At 37.0% G+C, this 21,290-nt stretch overlaps 2 protein-coding genes across 2 annotated transcripts; both read right to left on the bottom strand.

Annotated features, from left to right (window-relative positions):
- Nucleotides 1–4,630: 4,630 nt before the first annotated feature.
- LOC134854722 (COA8 family protein Y39B6A.34, mitochondrial-like) lies at nucleotides 4,631–14,517 on the bottom strand. The gene is given in 4 exon segments (XM_063871077.1): nucleotides 4,631–4,705; nucleotides 4,708–4,796; nucleotides 13,545–13,600; nucleotides 13,908–14,517. Coding segments are annotated over 4 exon segments (804 nt in total). The 5' UTR covers nucleotides 14,492–14,517.
- A 161-nt stretch (nucleotides 14,518–14,678) lies between these two features.
- LOC134854039 (ATP-dependent Clp protease proteolytic subunit, mitochondrial-like) lies at nucleotides 14,679–20,932 on the bottom strand. The gene is made up of 4 exons (XM_063870104.1): nucleotides 20,573–20,932; nucleotides 18,639–18,854; nucleotides 17,875–18,020; nucleotides 14,679–14,889 (listed from the first exon to the last, which is right to left on the bottom strand). Exons 1-4 carry the CDS (start codon nucleotides 20,928–20,930, stop codon nucleotides 14,791–14,793), a joined length of 819 nt encoding a protein of 272 aa, XP_063726174.1. The 5' UTR covers nucleotides 20,931–20,932; the 3' UTR covers nucleotides 14,679–14,790.
- Nucleotides 20,933–21,290: the final 358 nt, after the last annotated feature.

The following is a 21,290-nucleotide window of genomic DNA, read 5'->3' as shown; positions in this document are numbered from 1 at the left end:
TTCATTTTTCTTCAAAATTCGGATATCCATGACGCCGCAATTAAAGTGACTTGCGCAATTAAAGTGACTTGACGGCATTTGATACGCTGCAGACAATTATCAGTGAAATGCTATAATAAAAATTGACGGTGAAACCAATGGAAACATAAAATCGTTTTCTTGTGCATGTTTTAGGGGATGTATCCTAAAATCAATTGCTATTAAACAGGAAAATAAATTATTCGTTTTTACCACGATCAGGGCTTGCAAAATTTAGTAGCGAACTGAATCCCAGACATTTTCCTCTAATTTCTCTGAGTTTGCATCGAATTCCAGAAATCAAAATTATCAAAATTATTGAAATCAAAATTATGATAGCATCTGGTGAAAACATTTGGATTTTTGATCGCTTTTTATTGACCTATCTTTATTATTGGATTTTGACCGACCTAAATTGACCAAGTTTTCTTCCCACCGTTCGAAGAAAGGGGAAAAACTTTGTATTCAGAAGTGTTTTAGTTTTCTCGTTTTGTTTTCTACGCAAAAGCAGTTACCACTAACAATTAGGGAATTGGGTTATCTTCGTTCAGATCTTGTTTTGACACCACGCCGGTAAAAAACGACATTAATTTGAAAAAAAAAAACGTTTTTTTTGTATTTTTTTTCTAGAATATGGTCAAAATATTCTGTGCTACTTGCACATTAACCGGCTATCTTTGTTATGCTTTGAGTTGTTATTCAGTCAAATTTCAAAGATCGAAATCATAGTTTTCACAAAAAATATTTGCATAAGCCATTAAGGTTTCAACTTCGCGATTTCAAATTTAAAAAAAAAACTTTTCACCCTCAATTATTGTTTTAAAGGTCTGGGGGTTGAAAAAATTGCCATTTGGGCCATGCTTTGGACTAACTTCTGTGCACTGTGAAGGTTTTTGTTTATGATGTTGAATGCGTAAAGGCGATTTTTATGCCTGGTGATTTCTCAAGCACTATCAACTCGTTCCAAGTTGAACTAAGGTAAGCTAAACATTCGTATTAAGTTTGTAAAAGCCTAAAAATGTTCCAAACTGATTTGACGCAAGCTAATTGGCCGTATTAATGTCATGTTACCTTATTTTTTACACTTGTTCATTATTGATCAAAAATTGGGGTTTTTGAACAATTTTCTGTAGTAACAACTATTCGATACCAATTAAGGAGTAGTCAGAGTTTTCAGTGCTTTGACCTGAACTACGAGCAGTCTTGTTTAAAAAAGGGCGTGAAAACAAGACAACTATTTATTTTTGCTCCTAATTGGATTCAATTGATTCGTGTAGGCATAATTCACTTTTGGATTGCATAAAAACTTTATTGGATTCAATAGACACGTGTCGTATAAATTTTAAACGCAATTTTAGGGGCTTTTAGAGGCCGGGTAGCTCAACGTTGTGCTTAATTTCAAAACGGAGCTTGGTGTCGTAATTAAAACTTGATCAATCACAATAATTGAAGGACACGTGACCCACTTAATTTAGCACAGTGGCCGTGAAAGCTAGGTTGTTACTGTTGAAAAACTAATGCAAACATATGTGTTGCCATGATTTGATCAACAAAATTAGGGCATATAGTTGCCAGAAATAATATAAGAGTTGATATTTATACATCAAACAGAAAACGCATGGCAGCCGTGAACACAATTTTCAAATGGTTTCTGGGTCCAATGATGCAATTTTTGTCTGTTATTTGACACTGAGATCGAGATCTATTAATTTATTTGAAATACCAGTCTGGCATCATAACTCTTGCAACATCCCAAAGTTTGAACCATGCATTAGTTTCCTCATACTTCTCAGTTTTTGTGTAGGCGAAGGATTGTGTTCGTTTTCAATACGTCAAAGAACTCATCGTAAAACCACTGGACACATTTGAACAGCTAAGAACGACACTTTGCAGGTTGGAAAACTTGTTTGGTTTGTATGTAGAAGCCTGTGATAACCTGGAACAGCAGACGAAATTGAAAGCGCAGCTGTCCGAAGCAACCGCAGAGAAAGATGCCGCCGAAAAACTTTTGGTTGGCTGCAAAGCAGGAGAAAGCAGTCAGCCAAATAATGATTTCAAATCGGGGTACTATTATATGAAACAACCGATGAAAACCGAAAACGCACTGCAGTTCTGCAGCTGGAGCAACAAAGCAGAACGAACGATTATTCAACTGAAGAAAGGAATAGTGTTTCTGGAAAATTATCTGGGAGGCACTGAACGGGTGGAATCAAAACTTCTGGCGAGACGCATGAAAAGTAAAAGTTCTTTAGTTGAACTCAGCTCCACGATGCCGCAGACATTTAGACTTCCGACTTGTTTGACTTACGAGGAGCCAAAATCAAAGATCAGAAGAATCAGCGTTGGGTCCAAAGACCTGAACTTGATGCTCAGACCAATCAAAGTTATTATGATGACAGGGATAACAGGGTCGGGCAAGACTTTAATGATAAACGCATTTGTAAATTACCTTTACGGAGTTGAGTTCGAAGACACTTTCAGATTCGAATTGGTGAATAAGACTCAGGAAAAACAAGAAAGCGGGATGGATTCACACTCCGAATCAATGAGCATGACCTCTTGGGTGACCGGCTACGAACTGCAATGGCAGTCTGGGTTTCGATTTCACGAAAGCATTCTGCTCATTGACACCCCGGGATTCGCCGACCCGCGCGGGATATTCAGGGACCAGGAAATTACACACAGTATCAGACAGTTTTTTGAAAACGAACAAGCTTGCACAGTTGACAAGATAGCATCGGTGGCGTATATTATGAAGTCATCTTCAAGTAAACTGACGAAGGAGGAAAAGTATTGCATAGATCAGGTTCTCAGTCTCTTTGGGGCTGACTTGAAAAATAATCTGACTATTTTGTTCACATATTGTGGCGATGAAGACAATCCGCCAGCTCTTGAATGCGTAAAAGCTGACAAAATTCCTTTTATCGAGTACCTTAGCCTGAACAATCAGAGCGTTTACGGAAAACCAACAGCAATGAACAAAATATTTTGGGAGCAAAACAATAATGCGATGAATCGCTTCTTCAAAACGCTGGAAAAAATCGAAGTCACTGACTTGCATCTTACGAAAGAAGTCTTGAGCGAGCGTGCTTCTTTGACACTAGTTCTTAAAGATCTATTGTGGAAAATTAAGGAAACACTACTGATGCTTCAAGATATGGATGCTTGTACAGCTGCTTTGTTGTCTGTCATTTCAAACGTCAGAGTTTCACAGGAGTTTCATAATCTTCATTTCACTTACAGAGCCCACCGAAAAGTTCTCGAAACGGTGTCAAAATATTGCATGAACTGCAAGAAATGCCAGCACACGTGCTGCATTGGATGCAAGAGTCTTTGGAACTACTGGTGTTGTTGTTTCGTGCTGTTCGACTCTGTCATGAAGTGTAGAATGTGCGATGGTAAATGCGGAGAGAGCGATCATATGAAAGAGTTCCGAATGTACAAGAGAATTTCGACTCCAGTGAACCAAACCATCGAGTCTCTTCTTGAGAAGCATAATATTCCCACGAAAGATCCTAACGCAGAAATAAAACTTCTGTGCATGATGTATGACAACTATCGGTCGCAAAAACAGACTCTGTTTGGTAAGATTTTGGAAGCAACAAAAATCATGCATAGATTGGATTCCATAGCTCTAAGAAATATTACGGAATCAGAAAAAGATTACGTAACGTATATCCTAGAGCGAGACCTTGCTATGGGAGTAGCAGCCGGGACTGATAAACAAACAGAAGTTGAAATGCTTCAACAAGTTCAGGAAGCTATGCGTCTAGCCAATTTACTCCAAATTTGTATACAAAGCAAAAACTGTAATGTGAACTCTCGGAGCGGATCCCTTAATACTAAAACAAGTTTGGATGAAGAGCAACTAATGGCTGATGCAATGGAAATTTGGTGGGAAAAAACTGGAGGATATGAGCAAACAATATACAACAAAATTTTGAGCATCGAAAATTCTATGTTTTCAGAATTCAATGGTGAGAGAAAAAGTCTCTTAGATTGGGCAAAAAGAGCACTGAACAGGCCATTAAAAACAGAGAAAATTGGTGCCTTTCAGTTTCTAGAAAGAGCAATAGCCGAGAGTTCAATTCCGGCGGATCAGAGTAGCTCACACGAAGTTTGCTCATCGTTTGACTATAAGGACCATTGAACTGATATCAATGAAAACATTATGTAATTCAACTAGCATAGCCCTTTTGACCATTAGAGTTAATGAAACAAGCCTTAAATTTTTAATTTAGTTTACTCACAAGCGGTAATACAGGCACTTCGCAAAATTCAACCAAAACCTGAATCGTCTAACTAATGTAAACACGAATAAGGGAAACGAAATTCCTTGAATCCGAAACTGAGACCTTGATCTAAATACATTTGGTGAAACTTATGAAAATATTTGGGAGCTATTTCCTAACAAACTGAACAACCAAGAATCAATTTTTGTCCATTTTGCTTATAATCCAAATAGATCCAAAAAAATTGCAGAAATGAACGGGCTTGGTTAAGCGGACAGCTGATGCTGTTTAAAAACGCCGATAAGAATTACAAACACAACAAGAAAGTGTAACTTCAGCTGGAATGATTGAGTCTTGCAAAATTTTATTTTTTCAACTTTTTAGGGTGAAATAATTTGAAGAAGTTTACCATAACCGACAAATAAACTATGTAAAAGTTTCTTTTGTACCAATCGCGGTTATATTGTAAATGTTTTGATTGAGTTTCTCTTAAATATTGCTTGTAAAATACACTCATTTCATCTGCGTTTAGTTCATTAGTTGTTTCTGAAGTTTTTGATCGCTTTTTTTTGAACTATCTTTATTATTGGATTTTGAACGACCTAAATTGACCAAGTTTTCTTCCCACCGGTCGAAAAAAGGGGAAAAACTTTGTATTCAGAAGTGGTTTAGTTTTCTCGTTTTGTTTTCTACGCAAAAGCAGTTACCACTAAAAATTAGGGAATTGGGTTATCTTCGTTCAGATCTTGTTTTGACACCACGCCGGTACAAAACGAAATTATTTTGAAAAAAAAAAACGTTTTTTTTTTGTATTTTTTTTCTAGAATATGGTCAAAATATTCTGTGCTACTTGCACATTAACCGGCTATCCTTGTTATGCTTTGAGTTGTTATTCAGTCAAATTTCAAAGATCGAAATCATAGATTTCACAAAAAATATTTGCATAAGCCATTAAGGTTTCAACTTCGCGATTTCAAATTTAAAAAAAAAACTTTTCACCCTCAATTATTGTTTTAAAGGTCTGGGGGTTGAAAAAATTGCCATTTGGGCCATGCTTTGGACTAACTTCTGTGCACTGTGAAGGTTTTTGTTTATGATGTTGAATGCGTAAAGGCGATTTTTATGCCTGGTGATTTCTCAAGCACTATCAACTCGTTCCAAGTTGAACTAAGGTAAGCTAAACATTCGTATTAAGTTTGTAAAAGCCTAAAAATGTTCCAAACTGATTTGACGCAAGCTAATTGGCCGTATTAATGTCATGTTACCTTATTTTTTACACTTGTTTTTTATTGATCAAAAATTGGGGTTTTTGAACAATTTTCTGTAGTAACAACTATTCGATACCAATTAAGGAGTAGTCAGAGTTTTCAGTGCTTTGACCTGAACTACGAGCAGTCTTGTTTAAAAAAGGGCGTGAAAACAAGACAACTATTTATTTTTGCTCCTAATTGGATTCAATTGATTCGTGTAGGCATAATTCACTTTTGGATTGCATAAAAACTTTATTGGATTCAATAGACACGTGTCGTATCAATTTTAAACGCAATTTTAGGGGCTTTTAGAGGCCGGGTAGCTCAACGTTGTGCTTAATTTCAAAACGGAGCTTGGTGTCGTAATTAAAACTTGATCAATCACAATAAGTGAAGGACACGTGACCCACTTAATTTAGCACAGTAGCCGTGAAAGCTAGGTTGTTACTATTGAAAAACTAATGCAAACATGTGTTGCCAAGATTTCATCAACAAAATTAGGGCATATAGTTGCCAGAAATAATATAAGAGTTGATATTTATACATCAAACAGAAAATGCATGGCAGCGGTAAACACAATTTTCAAATGGTTTCTGGTTTCTGTTATTTGACACTGAGATCGAGATCTATTAATTTATTTGAAATACCAGTCTGGCATCATAACTCATGCAACATCCCATAGTTTGAACCATGCATTAGTTTCCTCATACTTCTCAGTTTTTGTGCAGGCGATGGATTGTGTTCGTTTTCAATACGTCAAAGAACTCATCGTAAAACCACTGGACACATTTGAACAGCTAAGAACGACACTTTGCAGGTTGGAAAACTTGTTTGGTTTGTATGTAGAAGCCTGTGATAACCTAGAACAGCAGACGAAATTGAAAGCGCAGCTGTCCGAAGCAACCGCAGAGAAAGATGCCGCCGAAAAACTTTTGGTTGGCTGCAAAGCAGGAGAAAGCAGTCAGTCAAATAATGATTTCAAATAGGGGTACTATTATATAAAACAATCGATGAAAACAGAAAACGCACTGGAGTTTTGCAGCTGGAGCAACAATGCAGAACGAACGAGTATTCAACTGAAGAAAGGAATAGTGTTTCTGGAATAGGTAAAGAAATTTTTTCACACAAATTATGCTAGTCCACTACAGTTATTCGTTTTCAAACATGAATGCTAGTCGAGCTTTATGCTAGTCGACCAGTCACTAAAAAAAGTTCTTTCAGTTTCGATTTGATTTTGCTTGGTATTACAATTGACCCGCTAGACAGTTAAATTTACTAAACCTTAATCAGTCTTTTGTCCTTTCATAAACTTTCTTCTCGCCTCCTTTTAGATTTCGACTTTCTAACTTCCGTGAAGGTGTTTTTGATTGCTTTGTTTCAATCGCGTGTCGATTGATGCATTTATCAAGTGCTCAAGGCTCAGTTTATACTTCTCAGAAAATCAAATATAAATTTGAGCGGATTTTTGTTTGCTGTTTTGCATTTCTGAGAGATGAAGGTATCAAATAAATAGATAGTCGATACAATTTTATGTTTTCGAACATTTATGCTAGTAGAGATTTATGCTACCTGGGTTGAGGTGTTCGACTTATGTTTCAACCAACTCGACAAAAACTCATATGTTTCGACCGACTCGACTAAAAATGGCTATGTTTCGACCGACTGGACTCAAATTGGCAATGTTTCGACCGAATCGACCAAAGAAAAAACGTATTCGACAGTGTTTGACGCAAGTCAGCTGTGTTTCGACCGACTCGACTCAAATTGGCTATGCTTTTTTAACCGACTCGACAGAACGAAAATGTGTTCGACATAGTTTGACGCAAAAAGGCTGTTTCGACCGACTGCACAGAATTAAAAATATGTTCGACTGCGTTCGACTCAAGTGTGCTATGTTTCGACCAACTCGACTCAAGAAAAATAGTGTTCGCTTGTGTTCGAGCCAAGAGAGCTATGTTTCGACCAATGCGACCAAGGAAAATTGTGTTCGACCCAAGAGTGCTATGTTTCGACCGACTCGACCCAAGAAAAATTGTGTTCAACTGCGTTCGACCCAAGAGTGCTATGGCTCGACCGAATCGATTGAATGAAAAAAGTGATCGGCAGTGGTTGCCCCAAGCGTGCTATGATATAACTGACTTGAAACAAACTGGCCATGTTTCGACCAAATATTTTAAAGAGTCTGTATTATTTATGCAATTCAAAAAACCATCTACTCTGAACTTGTTTTTTGACTGATTAAGTTTTTCAATTTGGATGTGCCAAGAATCTGAAACTTTATTTCTTAGTACATCAAAACTTCATTATTAGTTGCCTTCTTTGGGCAAATAATCGCTTCTCGGACTTTTGTCTAAGATCATGTGTGGCACATTTCCTGAGTTCGACTATGTTTCGAGACTTTGTTTGACCATGTTTCGACCACCCATTGTGTTCGACTCTCTGTTCGACTATGTTTTTGTGCTCCACTATGATTCGATCATACTTCTTTCGCGATTGACTATGTTTTGACCAAGCATTAACGTCGACTTTGTGTTCGACTATGTTTCGAATAAGTGTTCGACTATAAATCGACTTTGTGTTCGACTTGGTGTTGAAAAACGTTTCGGTTATGCGTTCGGCTGTGTTTAGGACCTTGATTTTGACTAATGTAAGACTCTGTTTCGACCATGTGTTCAACTATGTTTCGAATAAGTGTTCGACTATAAATCGACTATAAATTGAAAAACGTTTCGGTTATGCGTTCGGCTGTGTTTAGGACCTTGATTTTGACTATGTTTCCAAATAGTATTCGACTAAAAGGTGTGTCTTTGACTAAGGATTTTGGGTCGAACAACATCCATGTGTTCGACCGAGTTCGGTCGAAACATAAGTCGAACACCTCATCCGGGTAGAAGAGTGGTCACCAATAAAGGTTCTTTTAGTTTCGGTTTGACTTTTTTGTATTTCAATTGACCCACAAAACAGTTGACTGCGAAGCGGGGTTTTTTATTTAGTTATCATTTGATGCACAAGAAAAAAAAGCAACAAAGGCTTCGTAAATTTTACGAAATTTTAATCAGATTTTTGCTGTCTCATAAACCTTCATCTCGCCTCCTTTTAGGTTCCGACTTCTTAATCTCCATGAAGGTACCTACTTTGGTAAAAGTTTACGACATCCATTTTGGCTGATCAGCCCGAAAACTTTCAAGCCGCCAATATAAAATAATCTTGAGGGAAAACGCTCTCCAAAAAAAGCTTAAACAAAGGAAAACCTTGTGAAGAGTGCTCAAAAAAGGTATTTTCCGCAAAAAAAAACAAACTGCGTTGCCAAACATTTCACTTAACGTAGTGACTCTGTGGTTTCCGCAGAGATCAAAATAATCAAAATGGCTGGCCAATATAAAAATTCCACGAAATTGTTTTTAAAAAATTCCCTCGAAAATTTCCGAACACGCCACTGGATTCGGAATTTCTACTCGCACATCTTCAAGCTTAATGAAATTGATTTCGAAAAGTAAAAATTGTTGTAGAAACCGACTTCATCAATTGCTCTGAAATCGTTTTCACAACAATTTTGCACTTTTGGCAGACATTTCTTGTTTATACTTCAGATCAGTTATATCGTCGGTGATCGGATCAGATTCGTGATAGTATCTGATATCACTTATCCAAAAATGGCTTAATTTTCTTTGCGGTTTTTCGGAAAAACTTCAAGTTTTTTAATTTTTAGTTGATTTGTTTGGCTGTTGCAAAAAACTTCAACTGACACGCCTTTTGAGACTATTTCCGACATAAAATTCATTTTTCTTCAAAATTCGGATATCCATGACGCCGCAATTAAAGTGACTTGCGCAATTAAAGTGACTTGACGGCATTTGATACGCTGCAGACAATTATCAGTGAAATGCTATAATTAAAATTGACGGTGAAACCACTGGAAACATAAAATCGTTTTCTTGTGCATGTTTTAGGGGATGTATCCTAAAATCAATTGCTAATAAACAGGAAAATAAATTTTTACCACGATCAGGGCTTGCAAAATTTAGTAGCGAACTGAATCCCAGACATTTTCCTCTAATTTCTCTGAGTTTGCATCGAATTCCAGAAATCAAAATTATCAAAATTATTGAAATCAAAATTATGATAGCATCTGGTGAAAACATTTGGATTTTTGATCGCTTTTTATTGACCTATCTTTATTATTGGATTTTGACCGACCTAAATTGACCAAGTTTTCTTCCCACCGTTCGAAAAAAGGTGAAAAACTTTGTATTCAGAAGTGTTTTAGTTTTCTCGTTTTGTTTTCTACGCAAAAGCAGTTACCACTAACAATTAGGGAATTGGGTTATCTTCGTTCAGATCTTGTTTTGACACCACGCCGGTAAAAAACGACATTAATTTGAAAAAAAAAAAACGTTTTTTTTTGTATTTTTTTTCTAGAATATGGTCAAAATATTCTGTGCTACTTGCACATTAACCGGCTATCCTTGTTATGCTTTGAGTTGTTATTCAGTCAAATTTCAAAGATCGAAATCATAGTTTTCACAAAAAATATTTGCATAAGCCATTAAGGTTTCAACTTCGCGATTTCAAATTTAAAAAAAAAAACTTTTCACCCTCAATTATTGTTTTAAAGGTCTGGGGGTTGAAAAAATTGCCATTTGGGCCATGCTTTGGACTAACTTCTGTGCACTGTGAAGGTTTTTGTTTATGATGTTGAATGCGTAAAGGCGATTTTTATGCCTGGTGATTTCTCAAGCACTATCAACTCGTTCCAAGTTGAACTAAGGTAAGCTAAACATTCGTATTAAGTTTGTAAAAACCTAAAAATGTTCCAAACTGATTTGACGCAAGCTAATTGGCCGTATTTATGTCATGTTACCTTATTTTTTACACTTGTTCATTATTGATCAAAAATTGGGGTTTTTGAACAATTTTCTGTAGTAACAACTATTCGATACCAATTAAGGAGTAGTCAGAGTTTTCAGTGCTTTGACCTGAACTACGAGCAGTCTTGTTTAAAAAAGGGCGTGAAAACAAGACAACTATTTATTTTTGCTCCTAATTGGATTCAATTGATTCGTGCAGGCATAATTCACTTTTGGATTGCATAGAAACTTTATTGGATTCAATAGACACGTGTCGTATAAAACTTTAAACGCAATTTTAGGGGCTTTTAGAGGCCGGGTAGCTCAACGCTGTGCTTTATTTCAAAACGGAGCTTGGTGTCGTAATTAAAACTTGATCAATCACAATAAGTGAAGGACACGTGACCCACTTAATTTAGCACAGTAGCCGTGAAAGCTAGGTTGTTACTGTTGAAAAACTAATGCAAACATATGTGTTGCCATGATTTGATCAACAAAATTAGGGCATATAGTTGCCAGAAATAATATAAGAGTTGATATTTATACATCAAACAGAAAACGCATGGCAGCCGTAAACACAATTTTCAAATGGTTTCTGGGTCCAATGATGCAATTTTTGTCTGTTATTTGACACTGAGATCGAGATCTATTAATTTATTTGAAATACCAGTCTGGCATCATAACTCTTGCAACATCCCAAAGTTTGAACTATGCATTAGTTTTCTGATACCTCTCAGTTTTTGAGTAGGCGATGGATTGTGTTCGTTTTCAATACGTCAAAGAACTCATCGTAAAACCACTGGACACATTTGAACAGCTAAGAACGACACTTTGCAGGTTGGAAAACTTGTTTGGTTTGTATGTAGAAGCCTGTGATAACCTAGAACAGCAGACGAAATTGAAAGCGCAGCTGTCCGAAGCAACCGCAGAGAAAGATGCCGCCGAAAAACTTTTGGTTGGCTGCAAAGCAGGAGAAAGCAGTCAGCCAAATAATGATTTCAAATCGGGGTACTATTGTATGAAACAACCGATGAAAACCGAAAACGCACTGCAGTTCTGCAGCTGGAGCAACAAAGCAGAACGAACGATTATTCAACTGAAGAAAGGAATAGTGTTTCTGGAAAATTATCTGGGAGGCACTGAACGGGTGGAATCAAAACTTCTGGCGAGACGCATGAAAAGTAAAAGTTCTTTAGTTGAACTCAGCTCCACGATGCCGCAGACATTTAGACTTCCGACTTGTTTGACTTACGAGGAGCCAAAATCAAAGATCAGAAGAATCAGCGTTGGGTCCAAAGACCTGAACTTGATGCTCAGACCAATCAAAGTTATTATGATGACAGGGATAACAGGGTCGGGCAAGACTTTAATGATAAACGCATTTGTAAATTACCTTTACGGAGTTGAGTTCGAAGACACTTTCAGATTCGAATTGGTGAATAAGACTCAGGAAAAACAAGAAAGCGGGATGGATTCACACTCCGAATCAATGAGCATGACCTCTTGGGTGACCGGCTACGAACTGCAATGGCAGTCTGGGTTTCGATTTCACGAAAGCATTCTGCTCATTGACACCCCGGGATTCGCCGACCCGCGCGGGATATTCAGGGACCAGGAAATTACACACAGTATCAGACAGTTTTTTGAAAACGAACAAGCTTGCACAGTTGACAAGATAGCATCGGTGGCGTATATTATGAAGGCATCTTCAAGTAAACTGACGAAGGAGGAAAAGTATTGCATAGATCAGGTTCTCAGTCTCTTTGGGGCTGACTTGAAAAATAATCTGACTATTTTGTTCACATATTGTGGCGATGAAGACAATCCGCCAGCTCTTGAATGCGTAAAAGCTGACAAAATTCCTTTTATCGAGTACCTTAGCCTGAACAATCAGAGCGTTTACGGAAAACCAACAGCAATGAACAAAATACTTTGGGAGCAAAACAATAATGCGATGAATCGCTTCTTCAAAACGCTGGAAAAAATCGAAGTCACTGACTTGCATCTTACGAAAGAAGTCTTGAGCGAGCGTGCTTCTTTGACACTAGTTCTCAAAGATCTATTGTGGAAAATTAAGGAAACACTACTGATGCTTCAAGATATGGATGCTTGTACAGCTGCTTTGTTGTCTGTCATTTCAAACGTCAGAGTTTCACAGGAGTTTCATAATCTTCATTTCACTTACAGAGCCCACCGAAAAGTTCTCGAAACGGTGTCAAAATATTGCATGAACTGCAAGAAATGCCAGCACACGTGCTGCATTGGATGCAAGAGTCTTTGGAACTACTGGTGTTGTTGTTTCGTGCTGTTCGACTCTGTCATGAAGTGTAGAATGTGCGATGGTAAATGCGGAGAGAGCGATCATATGAAAGAGTTCCGAATGTACAAGAGAATTTCGACTCCAGTGAACCAAACCATCGAGTCTCTTCTTGAGAAGCATCATATTCCCACGAAAGATCCTAACGCAGAAATAAAACTTCTGTGCATGATGTATGACAACTATCGGTCGCAAAAACAGACTCTGTTTGGTAAACTTTTGGAAGCAACAAAAATCATGCATAGATTGGATTCCATAGCTCTAAGAAATATTACGGAATCAGAAAAAGATTACGTAACGTATATCCTAGAGCGAGACCTTGCTATGGGAGTAGCAGCCGGGACTGATAAACAAACAGAAGTTGAAATGCTTCAACAAGTTCAGGAAGCTATGCGTCTAGCCAATTTACTCCAAATTTGTATACAAAGCAAAAACTGTAATGTGAACTCTCGGAGCGGATCCCTTAATACTAAAACAAGTTTGGATGAAGAGCAACTAATGGCTGATGCAATGGAAATTTGGTGGGAAAAAACTGGAGGATATGAGCAAACAATATACAACAAAATTTTGAGCATCGAAAATTCTATGTTTTCAGAATTCAATGGTGAGAGAAAAAGTCTCTTAGATTGGGCAAAAAGAGCACTGAACAGGCCATTAAAAACAGAGAAAATTGGTGCCTTTCAGTTTCTAGAAAGAGCAATAGCCGAGAGTTCAATTCCGGCGGATCAGAGTAGCTCACACGAAGTTTGCTCATCGTTTGATTATAAGGATGACTTGACCATTAACTGATATCAATGAAAACATTATGTAATTCAACTAGCATAGCCCTTTTGACCATTAGAGTTAATGAAACAAGCCTTAAATTTTTAATTTAGTTTACTCACAAGCGGTAATACAGGCACTTCGCAAAATTCAACCAAAACCTGAATCGTCAAACTAATGTAAACACGAATAAGGGAAACGAAATTCCTTGAATCCGAAACTGAGACCTTGATCTAAATACATTTGGTGAAACTTATGAAAATATTTGGGAGCTATTTCCTAACAAACTGAACAACCAAGAATCAATTTTTGTCCATTTTGCTTATAATCCAAATAGATCCAAAAAAATTGCAGAAATGAACGGGCTTGGTTAAGCGGACAGCTGATGCTGTTTAAAAACGCCGATAAGAATTACAAACACAACAAGAAAGTGTAACTTCAGCTGGAATGATTGAGTCTTGCAAAATTTTATTTTTTCAACTTTTTAGGGTGAAATAATTTGAAGAAGTTTACCATAACCGACAAATAAACTATGTAAAAGTTTCTTTTGTACCAATCGCGGTTATATTGTAAATGTTTTGATTGAGTTTCTCTTAAATATTGCTTGTAAAATACACTCATTTCATCTGCGTTTAGTTCAATAGTTGTTTCTGAAGTTTGATCGGAGACTTCGTTGTTTTGTTCTTGCTCTTGCTGCTTCTTAAGAACCGTTTCAGCTATGAAAATTTTTTTCATGTTTTTGAAATCTGAGTTGTGACTTTCCCAATACTGCACATGCCAGTTTTCAGTTTCTTCTCGCGTTAGTCTGTATTTCGTCTCGATATCGGATTCGTTTTCAACTTTTCTGAACTGTACTTGGCGAACATTGCTGTTTCCTGGATACTTTGGTCCAATCATGTCCTGCAGTCTTTCTGTATAGCAACCGTTTTTGTCAGCTGTCAACGCATTTTTGCAGACTTGTCCCATTTTGATGCTTTTCAACATTTTATGTGGAATTTTCATTACAAACATCTTTAAAAAGCCACACGCCTTCAGCACACAGTTAACGAGAGTTTCCATGACCATTACCAATTTAACGAGCAAATTGAATAAGAATGGGAACACAGTGTTTAAACATTTCTAAAAGGTCAATTTAAATCATTTTAGCTGATCAAAATCTACATGGATATCTTATCAGACACTTGAATAAGCTCGCTATCTCATTCCTGACTGGAACTTCTAGCTTGTTTGCAAAAACCGAAAAACTTCAGGCAAAGTTCAATTTAATGGTTTTAACTACAGTTTCGCGTATTACATTGTCTGATTTAAAAACAAAAACAAGAGTTTGTAACACATAAAGATCACTCGTTGTTAAGTCTTTTTGTTCATTTGTTTCCATTCTGACTACCACTGCTATCATTAGTAGTAGACGGTCCACTTGTTCCTCCATCTGTTGAGCTTGTACTACCTCCTTCTCCTTCAACCTAAGAAATTCCAAAAATTTCAGCATTACAAAAACAGTTAAGGTCTCTTTAACAATTTTCCCTTCCACTGTATTGCATATTCATATTTTCTTCGTGTGTAGCGCATGACTCTAATGATATGGTCGTGCTTTAAATTTAAAAGTACTAATAACACATTTCTAAAAATGATAACTTAATTTAAAATTTGTAAAACTTATTCGTTTGATTGGTACATCATAGGTGTGTGGAGCTTACTTTGTCACTACAATCATAGGGTACGGGGTAAGGTTGAAGATATGTCAAAAAAATGATTCTTTTTACTTATACGGTTCAAATTAATATTAGCATAACGGCATCAACAACTGAACACAAAAATTAAACTACAATGGCTAATTATTTGGTTTCAACCAATCAGGTGCGAACATTCTCAACTATATTTTCTTTTTCAAACTTTCCACTTTGTTTCCATTCAACATTCAAAAATACACTAGGAGCCAGTAAGGTTATTTTGGGTCTAGGTAGGACTGAATCCCTCGGATATAATCCCCCTGGACAAAGTCCCCCTGAATATAATCCCCAGGAAAAAAAATCCCCCGTAGAATAAAATCCCCCTAAGACGAAATCCCCGATATTTTAATTCAGTATCCAGGAAATCACGTTTACATAATATGATTTTAGTTTTCTGTTGCTTCAGTTTTAAAGTCACTTTCTGGAAACGACGCTGAATATATAATATGGGCTCTTTTCCAGTTTCCCCCCACCTTTGAAAAAACCGAGTTTTATGTTTGTTTTACGTGTTATTACGGCTAAATGCGTAATGTTACGCTGTAAAGTATGAAGAGCAAATCTGTTCACAGTTGTTGATTTGTTCACCACACCAAATTTTATTGCATTATGACAAGGTTAAATAAGCTTTTCAAAGTTGAATTTTAAAGGGGGGACTGGAAAAGAGCCATAATATGATTTTAGTTTTCTATTGATTCCATTTTGAAGTCACTTCCAACTTTAGGATTCCAACTTTCAAACTTTCTATAAGAAGAAGCTCTGATTGCAAAAATTAATACGCCACGTGACACAGCAAGATAAAAGAGTGGAAAATAATGTTCATCTCTGTAGCGTGAGTTCGAACCCAAAATATGACATTGTACGATCGATACAAAGGTGTGTTGAATTTACCTCCCAGAGGAGAAAATCGCACGCTTCATCTTAGGTGGGGGAGCGGTAAGGCGTGAAAGGAAGTCCCCGATTCCTAGAAAACAAACTTCTTTATTGTATCCAAATTTCAGACCCCTAGGACCACGTATCATTGATTTTGGACTGTACTAAAATTTTGAACTAAAAGTAACGTTAATATATGTTGCTTGATAATCAAATTGACACCCAATATAGTACCAGCAAATCAAATAGCTTAACAGGTGAGATGCCAGTTTACGTGGTCGCAATTTAATCTTCCATTAGCATTAAGACGTTTGCCTTTTGACGCAAAACTTTGTTCAGTTTGTGAGACACGTGCATTTTTTTAATTACCGACTCAAAACAATAGCAATGCAAAAAAAAAAACATAAATTTTCTGTTTAAGTGGGGCCGAGATATCGCTTCATAATAACTACGCTTATTAAAAGAAAAGAGTTCAATTCTGTTCAATGGGAGTGCGAGTTGCGGCGATCAAAGCAACAGTGTAAAGCAAGCACACGGACTTCAAAGGGGCGAACTCCTCAAGCAGTCACCACATGAGCACACACACAGCCCTGATTATTCTTTAATGGAAATGTGTGCCACTAATGAACAGATCGAAGTGGACGCAGCGGCCTGCATGGACTCTCTCCAAACAAAAAGTGCTGTCAAATGCCCGGGCAAAAACCACAGCAAAATGCTCCTCAAATATGCGGGTAGCAACTTATATTAAACGAATGATCCGAAGAATCTGACACGAGAATCGAAGCCATTCACCGATTCCACAGGATTCGATCTTAAAATACCTGTTTAATACTAGCAAACTATGAATAGAGAGGCTTTTCTTATTAAAAATTGAACGGTTCCGAGAAGCCGTTGAGAAGCCGTATGCGATACTTGGTGTTCGCAACCAACAAAAACATCAAAGTCTTAACTTCTTATGAGTTGATCGACGGAACCCTCAAAAGCTCTCTTAATAACTTCTATCAAGTATACACTGTCCACTGCTTCGTAGATGGAACAACTCTCCATGTATACATGCCCCTTTTACCCGATAAACGACAGGAAACGTATAACTCTTTCTGGTCGAACTTGAAAACAGATATCGTGTCCCCAAATTCAATCACGATTAACTTTGAAAGGGCTTGCAACAATTCTGTGAGTGACAACTTTCCGGAACAGAAATTGAAGGTTGTTTCATTCAAGCATAGTACAAACAAAAAACTCGAACGATGCAAAACTCCTGAAGACATCAAGAACTATTTTGCGGACACCTTTGAAGGCGAAAAAACGCAAAACTCGACCAGACGGAAATATCGATTCGACATAGATATGTGGAACGTTTATTTCAGAACCATTGGCGACCTTCCCAAGACAAACATTTCCCTCGAAGGGTTTAACCGTGGCTTTGAATCCATGCTCCAAATGTCAAATCCTGATAGATGGAAATTCATTCAAGCCACTCAGAGGCAGCATTCGCTGCAAACCACTTGTGTCTCTCATATGCATCTCGGCAAAAAAAATCATACAAGGAAAGAAGATAATTTTGGAAAAAGAGAATTGTTTGCTCTGCCACTAGCTACAAAGGGTTGGATTATCTCAAAGTTATAGCTGTTTACTTGTCCTTATTGTTTTTAGTCTTATGTCTATCTATTTCTTTTCTGTAATTATTTACTCAACATTTAATTTAATTAACTTTTAGTGTCGCATTTTTGTTCAATTCGAATGTGGGAATGTTTAACTAAAAACTGGGGGATTTTTTCCTAGGGGCATTTGGTGCTATGGGGGATTTGGTAATGGATGATTTAGTCCGCAAGCGGGGTATTTTGTTACTTGATCAATGAGTCCACAATTGACCGCCTCATGCGGGGAGAGGAATCTGTCCCTGTCCATCATTCTCTCTATCTCCTCATAACTCATGCTAGTATGTTTCACGTACAAATTGTAGAGTTGTTTCTTTAATTTCACTATTTCTTCCGCTAAAACACAAACGCCATTATAGCATAGAAAGAAAGGAACGAATGTATTTTTCCGATAGCTAAATACATTCATTGACAATATAAAAATAAACTCATCAAAAAATTACTCATCCGACGAGCTAGCTAATGAGACTATGAGTCTACTAACAGCTGCCCTTCAATAGCTCAACAATGGTTAACAGCATCACGAATCAAAAGAAAGAATAATATTTAAAAAAAAAGGAATTTTCAAATAAAACATCTGTTGCGTTTAAACAGCGCTTAACAGCACTAAGGCCATTGTTTTCACGCTAGGTTTTACTGGTTGAAACGAGGATTCTATTTTTTAGATTAAAAAAAAAACATTATTTTACATCTCTTAAAAAACTTTTGACGATTGGCCTGTTTTACTATGACTGTCCAATGTACCTAAATTATTTTTTTTTTTCGTTTAGATCTTTTTTTTATCCCACCACCTAGAAAAAAAACGAAACTAACATGGAAAAAAATTGTATTTTTTGAGACTATGGTCGGAACATTATGTGCTTCTTGCACAGTAACCGGCTAATCTTGTTGTACTATTCCTTTGCCCACAGAGTCTGGTTTAAAATTTGAATTATATTAGGACAACTTGCCTACCCTGAATCTGGATATCACTCGCCTGTCCTCTGGCTCCCCCGTGTGGCTGGTGCACCATCACCCTGGCATTGGGCAGGGCCCTCCTCTGCCCCTTTTCGCCAGCTGTGAGGAGTAGAGACCCCATAGAGGCAGCCTGGCCCATACACCAAGTGTGAACAGGACATGAAATGATTTGCATCGTGTCGTATATGGCCAAACCCGAAGTGACCACGCCACCTACTCAGCAGAAAAAAAATAATCAAATCTGATAATTTGGCATTTGTAAGACCGTTTCTGATGAGATTAAAAAGCCTCGTATTATTACAGAAGCGAACCACTTAAGAGACGAGGCAGATTGCCATGCGTGCGCTCGAATGAGGGAGGAAAAGGCCAAGCAATTTGAGAAAACTGAATCAATATGAAAAAATGTAATTCAGCTGGGAAAGTAAACGTCGATCATGTTTTTTGTGACCTTTGCACTTTCGCTGTTCGATAGTCGAGTTTGCATTCCTTTCGATAAAGACAATGAATTGAACTTCAAAAATTCAAGTCACACCGCGCAAAAACAATATTGAGCATGAACAAATTCCTGAAGAAAAATCACCTCGAACTATTTAAGAGTCTTCACCACGTTAATTGACTCTTAATAAGCAAACTAGATGATGAAGCACTTGGATTTTGCAAGGGCGACAAAGGAAATATAGAGAACTTGCTTTTTGAGGGTTTTTGGATGGGAAATGTATCAATAGGGCAATTTATTTTTTCATTGAAAGCACTCCAATCTTAAATTAAAATCTACTTTCACAACTAGAAATCGATCAAGTTATAATTTAACCGTTCGATAGTGGTATTTGCCTTCCTTTTACCGACTTAAAAACAAATTAAAAAACAAACCACGAAAACAAAATTTAAAAAAAAACGGAACAAACAATTTAAAGGTATTCACTACGTTCTTTGACACTGAACAAGTTCAACTATTTTTGGCACAAATTCTAGAAACAATTTTCCTTAAATCAACATTCTAATACTTTGATTTAGCGGCATTCAAAATAACGGTTTACATTAGCTATTCCAGACGCCTGATGTATACCCAAACTCAAAAATACAGACAAGTGCCCGGGTGACGTCCATGCTAGAAAAATGCCTAACATACAATTTCAATTAAAGTCCGTGAAAAAAATGCTTATCATACAATACCATTGAAGGAAACTTTACGATAAGCTTATCATAAAAATACCTTAGAAGGAAACTGTACGATAAGCATTCTCCAATCATTTTTTTTAAAATTCTCTGAAATTGGTTTAAAATCAAAGAAAACAAATTTTTGGCAGTTTTTGTTACATGAGAACAACTTAAGCATCAAAAAAATTTTCTGAATTAACAAATGCTGATCCTACATTTTTCACTCTTTTTGATTGCAATTTACCTTCTGAGCTCAAATAAATGTTTTACAGAAGCAAAAATTGCAAGCAAAACTTGATATTGTGTCTATAACGTAGTCCAAGTGGAGTTTTTGACACAAAAAAAAATCACAAGCAACTGTTTTTTGTACTAATACAATTAGTAATTTTTGTTTTTGTATGTTAAAATAAACCTAATTCTGTAGAACAAATATGGACTTTCTTTCAACCACTGAATTTTTTAAAGAAGAAGCTTTCTAGCCAAATACAAGAAGTTGTACGTTTTTTGTATAGAGCTGTGTGAAGGCTTAACAATAATATTCATGGCAAATTTCACCAAAGGGCAGATTATCTGCGTGGTAACTGCTCCTTACACTCTGGGTTTTCCGAGGTTAGAAAATCCTTGGTTAGACTATTTTTGGGCGAAACAATTTTTTTGTATTTTCATTTATGGAAAAAACACTTGTCTTACAATTTCATAGTATGGAAAACATAGCCAATAGACAGTTGGAAAAGAGTCAATGAGCGCAATTAAACAAAAAAATACTGACTCACCTGGGCTATTAATGTACATATGCACAGGTTTTCTAGCGTCTTCAGCCTGCAAAAACAACATCTGAGCGACCACTACACTTGAAACCTCGTCTGATATATTTCCAAATACGCAAATAATTCTCTCCTTCAATAGGCGACTGTATATGTCATAAGCACGCTCTCCTCTACCCGATTGCTCGACGACAATTGGCACGTATAAACTACGACTGCACGAAGTACTCAAATTTTTATGCCAACTTTGCCGACCAAAAACGGGTGTCGGTTCATTACATATCGCAGATGCGAACCAATTCGTTCTTTTCAGATAAGGGTCAAAAACTGATAAACAATGACGCAGTTGCAAATGTTTGAAACTCATTGGAACCTGAAAACAGTCAATTGAGTCCAATTAGGTCTCCATCGATTGTGCTTACGAATATCCCATAAAATCCCCAAGGGCGCGCTAAAGAAGTTCGCAAGGTATTACAGTTTTTAAAAACGTTGATGATGTTTTTCGAACACTCCTTAATCATCAATACCTCCATTAGTTAAAGCCATCATTACTGAGAAAATCAGCCGCAAGGTCCATTTCTTTAAGGCTAGCAGGCCCAAATGAGTGTGGTTAATTTGTACCAAAAGAGCGACACTAAAGGCGGTGAGTGGGTGACCCTAAATCCGCCCCTGATATCTACTAACACATTTGGTTCGAGTCCCCCATTCGGTCACTAAACCCATTGGA

This window comes from Symsagittifera roscoffensis, chromosome 9 (assembly GCF_963678635.1).
Source record: "Symsagittifera roscoffensis chromosome 9, txSymRosc1.1, whole genome shotgun sequence".
Taxonomy (NCBI): Eukaryota; Metazoa; Xenacoelomorpha; order Acoela; family Convolutidae; genus Symsagittifera; species Symsagittifera roscoffensis.
The sequence above is the reverse complement of the archived record's forward strand: the minus strand, read 5'-3'. Positions and strand labels throughout refer to the sequence as shown.

Coding starts and splice junctions, on each gene's coding strand:
- LOC134854039 (XM_063870104.1), bottom strand. CDS start 20,930: ATGAGTTTCAAACATTTGCAACTGCGTCATTGTTTATCAGTTTTTGAC. Junction 18,855..20,572: donor TATGTACATTAATAGCCCAG/GTGAGTCAGTAT, acceptor TCTGCTGAGTAG/GTGGCGTGGTCACTTCGGGT. Junction 18,021..18,638: donor GAGTGATATCCAGATTCAGG/GTAGGCAAGTTG, acceptor TTTGTGTTTTAG/CGGAAGAAATAGTGAAATTA.